This window comes from Fundulus heteroclitus, chromosome 3 (genome assembly GCF_011125445.2).
Source record: "Fundulus heteroclitus isolate FHET01 chromosome 3, MU-UCD_Fhet_4.1, whole genome shotgun sequence".
In the NCBI taxonomy this organism is placed as follows: domain Eukaryota; kingdom Metazoa; phylum Chordata; class Actinopteri; order Cyprinodontiformes; family Fundulidae; genus Fundulus; species Fundulus heteroclitus.
The window spans coordinates 19756970-19765015 of record NC_046363.1 but is presented as its reverse complement, the minus strand read 5'-3'; the positions used below and the strand labels follow the sequence as shown (position 1 = coordinate 19765015).

General features: G+C 41.4%; 1 protein-coding gene across 1 annotated transcript in view; it reads left to right on the top strand.

Moving 5' to 3' along the window:
- Positions 1-4189: 4189 nt before the first annotated feature.
- The window catches only part of LOC105932440 (receptor-type tyrosine-protein phosphatase U), a 127573-nt gene continuing 123716 nt past the window's right edge, over positions 4190-8046 (top strand). Inside the window, 1 exon segment of the mRNA XM_036132112.1 lies at positions 4190-4409. Coding sequence (XP_035988005.1) covers positions 4280-4409 — 130 coding nt within the window. The 5' untranslated portion in view covers positions 4190-4279.

Below are 8046 nucleotides of genomic sequence, written 5' to 3'. Positions count from 1 at the left end.
GACCCATCCTGTTTTCTATGACCCTGTCCTCTCTTGTATTCCAGAGACACAATGGCGACATTTTAACGGCGGCCTCGGTCAAGCACTTGAGTCATCGGCGCTTTGTGGTGTCCTTCCAGCTAGATGGCGTTCAGCGCTCAGATCAAGACCTTTACCGCTGTGTTACTCAATCCTCCAGGGGATCAGGGGTGTCCAACTTTGCTGAACTTGTTGTGAAAGGTAAAGAAAAAAATATATTTTTCTTCTTTTGTTACTGTTTTGCTTCTGGTCAGTATTGCATTTCATAGCGGCATGTTTTTTCTTTTTTTTCCCCCCCTCCGGCTGTTCTTGGTCACTCGTTGCAGTGTGACACAAAGCCTAAATACATGACTCACTTTTTGTGCCAAAAACCTGACGCTGAACTGTATCCCATTCATGGTACAGTGGCAAAAAACTGCTTCCTGGCACGAGTGCTTCCTGAGCTGAAGTTGTCAAACACACTGCCATCTTGGGCGCTTCAACTCGCTGACAAAAAGCTGCTCACTTGACTTGGACTCCTGCAGACCCTGTCATATCATGAAGCACAGATGGTGACCTCACTCTCATTACTCACCACAGCCCAACAGCCTGACACGACTCTGACAGCATAGTAATGACATGGCAGTGGTTTGATGGCATAACAGATTCCAGCCCTCAGCTAAGTGAAGATGAGAAGGGGAAACAAGGGCGTCGCAGATTCTCTGTCTTGTCCGCTTCTCTTGGCTGCTCTTAATGCAGCTTAATAAGAGCCATGCTGGGGAAGAAGCATACACATGGATATTTTCCCTTTTGTTTTCAATGTTGCTCCCCTTATCGATAAAATAACTGGTATGTATGTAATTGTATGACATACTGATATTAGTATAACCTCAAGCAAAAAGCTTGGATTCACCATAATACAGTATTAAGATAAGAAATACATAGCCGGGTATTCATTTTAAAATACACAGTTTTGGCTGTTGTTTACTTTTTTTTCTTGAGTATGAACAAATACACATGAAAATGTGATTTATAGTATATTTTTAGGAGGCATTAGCTTCTATGGGGGATGACCCTCACAGCTTGTCATCTATACTTTTATAACGCCATTAACTGGGAAAAAAAAGCAATGGGTGTTGCTCTTTCACAAAATAGGATGAGGAGAGCTGTACTGATCTGTGCTCCATACAGACAGATAAAACCCTCCTTTAACTCTGGATCTAGCTGAGGCATCTCATTAAAAGCACTCAACAGTATAATGGAAAATACCCTTTAAAACCTTGGTATACAAAGCAGTTTACACTGCTCAAAAAAATTAAAGGAACACCTTTTAGGTAAGAGTGTAACATCGAGTCGGTACCTGGTCAGTTCAGTAGTAGTGTTGTTAATCACCAACAAGGCAACCCCCAACAAACCAAGGAATGGTTTTGAAGGTGGAGACCACATTAAGTTTTTCCCTCATGTTTTTTGACCGATTCTCAGTAGTTTAGCACTTGACCGAGGCCAATGTCACTACTGGTAGCATGAGGTGATACCTGCACCCTACAGAGATAGCACAGGCAGTCCAACTTCACCAGGATGGTGCATCAATACGTGCCATTGGCAGAAGATTTGCTGTCAGAGACTTGGACAGGGATTTCTGAGGTCCTTAGCCCCTCAAAGGAACTAGTATCTGCTCCTTTGCGCAAATTAGGAACAGGAGGCCACTGGCATGAACGTCCCTTACCAAACCATTAGAAACAGGCTTCATGAGAGTCGTCTGGTACTCACTCCCTGGTCCTGTGGAGCTTCACTGGCATTTACCGAAGAGCATTGGAATTGGCAGGTTTGGCACTGGCACCCTGACCTTTTTAAACGATGAGAGTAGATTCACTTTGAGGTCATGTGACAGATATAAAATGGTCTGGAAAAGGTGGTGGTTTGGTGGTGAGTCAGTGATGGTCTGGGGAGGGATATCCATGGTGGGGCAGATAGATCTGTACAGGATAAATGATGGTACCCTGACTGACATTAAGTATCAGAATAAAATGCTTAGATCCGTTGTTAGACCCTTTTGTGTTGCACTGTGTTCAGGGTTCCTCCTGGTGCAGGATGATGCTTGATGTCATGTGGCGAGAGTATCTAGGTAGTTCTTAGAGGATGACGAAATTGATACCACTGACTGACCTCCATGCTCTCCTGACCTAAATCTAATAGAACATCTCTGAGACATCATGTTTAGGTCCATCCAATGCCACCATGTTGTTCCTCAGACTCTCCAGGAGCTCAGTGATGCCCCAGGACACCATTTATCATCTCAGAAGGAGCATGCCGCAATGTTGTCAGGCATCTTTAGTGACTGCAATGACATTTCAGCAGATTGGACTTGCCTGCCACAGCAGTCTTTCATGTTCACTTTTGCTGGGACTTCAAATCAAGCCCTCTGTGGGTTGAAAATCTTAATTTTCAAAAAAGTATGCAGCATCCTGGTGTCCATATATATAGTTCTTATGAGTGATAGCTTGCAAATGTTGATGAATGTCAAGCGGAGCTCATCCAGCTCCGTTCAGACTATCAGTGCTATTGAACCCGTAGAAATTTTCTGCTGCCACACGAGTTCAATCCCTAAAATGCTGCCATTTTAGCCTTTTGAAAAAATTACGGCTATAAAAAGAATCTGCTTTAACTAAACTGTTGTTAATCCTTGACCATCAGTTGCCGCTGAATCAGTGGAGGAACCACAGAAGAATGACCGTGCAATCCATTTTTTCTTCTTACACTCTTGGGATAAGTCACAATGGGGTCTTTGTGGCTGATGCGATCCTTTGAGAAAATACACAAGGAGTAGATATGATAACCAGCCATAAATTATGTGGAAGTCGGTCTGTAACTTTGCAATCTTTATAAATACTCTTCTTCTCCACTGCACCGCTTTGAGCCTTGAACGGGTTTGGCCTAGACACTTTATTAATGTTGAAAATGTGCAGGAATCATAGAGAAACTCTCGTGTTGCCCCCGGAGCAGGCAGCAACTTTTCTCATAATTAAAATAAACATTTTCATCCCTCTCCATTTGTCTCTGACTTTATTGTACCCCTGCAGTACCTTTGCATATCATTTAGACCACAGTTGATTTATGATATATGCTGCATTTGCACAGCCCCCAAATTCATAATTCTGAAGGCAGATATCATCTTAATTAAACAGTAGCACTGAGTTCAGTGTGAGAAACTATGAAACAAACAGAGCAGACCTCCAAAGTATGCTGATAAGATCCAAGGGAAAAATGACTAGAGCAACTTACCAGAGCTGCAAACATACAAACTGTAGAAAACACGAGCGAGTAGTTTAAACTTTTATTACACTGGCCACGGCTTGTGGCCTTAAGATGCCCTTTTAGTTCAGAGGCAGCCGACACCCCCCCCAAAAAGAACTCTGCAGGCTAAGGGAACCAAGAGGTGAGGTTCTGATAATGTGGGAAGCACACACTGACGCGGGCCATAAAAGACTGATGCGCCTCTGCTGGAATGAATGATTAGTCACAGCAACAAATCTCGCTCTGATCTCCTCTCATGCCTTGTCGACATTTCTTTTCTATTCCCATTGCTCACTCGAACGGCGTAATTGATCTGCCTGTAAGTGACATTTGACCGGTGGGCTGTGGTATAAATTCCTGCTTAGGAAATCCTGACTGACAGTGATGTTGAGTCTCCTGTTTCATCACGGCGAGGAGCTCTGTGGACGGACAGAGAAAAACATAAACGCCGCTTAATCACAGTTAAAGGGTTGTCACATGCTTTGCGTTTAATGCACAGCTGTTCTTCACCAGTCACCGCTTTCCTGAAGTGTAGTCAAGGCTTTCAATGCCTTGCCGATATGTATGACTAATTAGCTGTGTAACCACAATTTGGCCGGCTCATATCCTGCAGTCCATTTATCCAAAACTCATTGCGCTTTATGATATTGAGGAATCCGTTCGCATAATATTGATCGGTGAAATTGTTAGACTGACGTGATTTTCTTCGATTTTTTTTTTTTTTAGATTGTACAGCAGCCCTGCTGGTTCAAATGCTTTTCACCAAAACAAACAAGGGCCTAAAGTGAAAAATGAAAAACACTGCTTTCCCTCTCCTCTGACAGTACCTCCATCCCCCATCGCGCCGCCTCAGCTGCTGCGTGCCGGCTCCACTTACCTGATCATCCAGCTCAACACCAACTCTATCCTGGGAGATGGCCCCATTATCAGGAAGGAGATTGAGTACCGCGCAAGTCAGTCCCCGTGGTCAGAGGTGCATGGAGTCAACATGGTCACCTATAAACTGTGGCACCTGGATCCGGACACCGAGTACCACATCAGCGTGCTGCTCACTCGGCCTGGAGAGGGTGGAACCGGCCCCCCCGGACCTCCGCTTGTGAGCAGAACCAAGTGCGCAGGTGAGCTTTTAGATCCCAAAACATTTTGAAACTGATTTCCAGCCTATTTGGCTCATTGAGCACACTATTATATATCCGTTTCAAAAAGGATTTTCATTATTTTCCACATGACATAACTTTTATTATGGATGTTGATTATGTATAAAAAGTATTTAATTTCTTGAAAATACATCCCTTTCAAGGTAATTGTTTACCCATATTTAGACTATCAAACAAATCAGTGTGCCTGATCAAGGTGCAGTTTTTATTTCCTTAATTGTGCATTTGTCAAACCTCGGAAACCCCAGAATGAACATTTCATCTCAATAATACTGTTGTCTGCCTTATCAGTTATGTCTTTATCACACCATCAGTTTTTACCTATAAACCCTCCGTTGTGCTGACATTTTTTGAGAAATAACAGGTCAGAAAATGGATGGATGGATGGTATGTTTCTGTTTAACTTGATGTTAATGACAAAAATACAGTATATGAGTGCGAAAGAACGTAAAAACTGCTTAGGGTTCTGAGCATTCCAGGGCTGAAAAGAAAAATACAGCACTACTACTACTGTTGTTATTATTATTATTATTATTATTATTATTATTATTATTGGTCACAGTTCCTTAAAGTAGGTTTGGTACTGCCCACCCTGAGGAATATTATGCCCACAGGGGAGCACGGTGTCGGGATGTAGGTGGATTTATGAACAGTTCCCTGTCAGGTTTGACCTAAAGCTTTCAGGTGACTGCTAGTAGGAGGAGGGCAATTACATTTTTCAACATCACAAGTATACGTCTGAAGCGAAAGAAGAAGAGTTTCTCCTGAAGAAAATTAAAGTTTAAGAAAGGTCTGGACAGAGTACAGAACTACCGTTGCATTTCAAATTATTCAATCCTAACTACAAACTAGACTTAGTTGACCAAATATACAAACCAACAGCTGTTTGCCTCAAACAAATTAAACCAAAACAGTTGACATTGATTTATCCTAATTAAATACCAAATGCAATTTCTAAGGGCTGCTGCAGTCTCAAAATTATTCTCCCACTTCACCCCAAACATGTTTAGTAGAAATCTTTCACTGCTATGAAATGCTGCACACATGATTCACAGCCAGACACCAGCTTCTGGCAGCGCTCCTCAGAAAGATTAACCTGCTTTCATGGGCAAAGGCCCTCTGTTCATTATTAGTATGTTTGCACCGTTAATAACCACCATAACCACCGTCAATAAGGAAATGTTTAGATGACGATGATAGGCACCCTATCTTTTTGGATATTTTCTGAGACCAGACCTTGGGGCAATTTGAGCAATGTTTAGGATCAATGTCTGTGTTGAAGTAAAAAGGCGAATCCAGTTTGAGTTCAGGACTCAGGGAGTTCCCCTGGTTGGAGGCATGGACAGAAAAGGCTGACTGTCCAAAATATGTTTTTATCAGAGGCACTTTACCGTTTCCACTATAAGCTCCTTGTGTGATGGGGCCCACTGTTCTGAGTGGAACTACAAGCTCACTGAGAACAGGAGGGGCTCGCTTGTGCAAACATTTATACATTCATCTTATTTTACAGAACTCCGTAAAACCTTCAAAACGTAGTACGTTTAACTTCTGCAGAACCTCACAGTGGTGAGTTCGAATAGGTGCTCTATCTAGGATCTTAAAAGCATTCTCAGTGGTTTGATTGTTGTGGCTGTTGCCTGTTACCAGGAGGTTACACAATAACCCAGCTGAGAGAAAATCATGACATGCATAAAAACATTAGCAGCAGGAAAAGGCAAACAATCTCTAATCATTGTGAAACTACATACATTTGCTTTTGCTCATTTTACAACCTCTTTGATGTGACTTTCTAATGTTAGGTGCTTGCCTAGAATTAGACCAAGATATTTAAGCTCCTGAACCGATATAATGTCTTGACCATTACTTTTTAAATGAAATTCTTCTGCAGGACGAGCCCCAGGGGAAAAAACAAACTGACACTGTTTTACTAACATTAACAGTAGGACCTGATGTTTTTAAACCATTACAACACAGTTTCTATGTATTGTTGTAGTTGCGTAGTAACAAACTGAATGTTTCTTTCCACCCACCTACACCACTGCATCATCTGCATACATTTGTGATCCCACATCCGGACAGATTTTTGCTAAGTAATTTTTATATAACATAACAAGAAGTGGGCTGAATATTGACTCCTGCAGGAGTCCGGTTTTTAATGTGAAAAAGGATGATTTGTCATTATTGATTATTGCACAATGTTTTCTGTTTTCCAAGTATGTCTTGAACCACTGTAGTGTTGTTTTATCAAAGTTCAGCATGGATATTTTGTGAATAAGAATGTCATTATTTAACAAAGCAAAGGTATTTTTCAAATCTAAAATGCTGCCCTAGCTAAATAGTTTATATTAATTGCTGATTTAAGTTGATGGATAAAAGCTTTAAAAAAAGACATTAGCAAATCTTCCAGCTTGCTGACATTTTTAAGGCGACTCATTTTCTGTTTTATCTGATCCCATTGCTTAAATGAGAGGTATCCTTTTTAATGGGGGCCTTATATTGTCTAAAAGGAAAACAAAATGCCACAAACACTGCCCTAAGTTATTAGGACTGTTTTGCTCTAGAGGAAGTGCAAGCATAAGGCACAAACCACTCTGCTCAGTGGATGTACGATTGCTATAGATTCATTCCCATAAATATATCTTATTAATGTCTCTTTTTCATGTAATGAAGCTATTCTAATTAAGCAACCCCAGCTCAAAGTTCTGATGCCCAGTGGCCACATGCTGTTACTTTAGAGACTCTTTCATTATAAGGCCAAATCTGGCACAATAATCTGCTGAAAATTCAATCAGAGAGGAGCCAACTCTGACTCAGTCACTGCAAGGACTTATCTCATAAGAAAAGAAACATTTGTTATCACTGAGGTTCTCTGAACTCCGGAGCTTTGGGAGACTGAGAGTGAGACTTTAATTGCTGCTTGCATGGCAATATTGGTTTGAGGGTTATTTGAAAGATAACAGATGGATGATAGCTGAAGCTAGCCTTGAGCGTGCTTCTGTATTACGTACTGAAGAACGCAGAAATGGGCCAATATGGCAAATGGATAGGAGTTCTTTGGGAAGAGAGGCTTTTTTCTGATTTGTATTTGATATGTGAAAACAGGAACAGCTTATTGAAGCAGTGGTTGACCATAGAGGTTAGCAGCGTCACCGCAGAGGGAACCACCAGCACTTAAACAGAGGGATCTCTCCGTGTGGAGTTTGGGTGTTTGCCCACTCTCCACATATTAATGCCTGTGTGACTGTTCTCTTTTATTTGATACATCTAATTTGACGTTTATGTGAGTGGGAGTTTGCATGGTTAACCAGTTTCTTTGTGAAGAAACTTCCCAACTCTTGCACAATGACGTTGCGTCCCATTTGTCTCAAATGTTTGAGCTTTGACCTCAGAATGATAATATAGTCAGATGTATTCTAATTTTAAGTTGGAAAACCAGTGTGACATGCTAATTGCTGTGCTCACTGACCAGGCTAATTCCTATTAGCAATTAGAGATGCACTGGGAAATTTCCTGTTTACTAAAATTAGACTATTTGTACTTTGGTTGACCCTGACTGATATGGCTTTTTCTTCCAAATTGGTAAATGCACCATACCTAA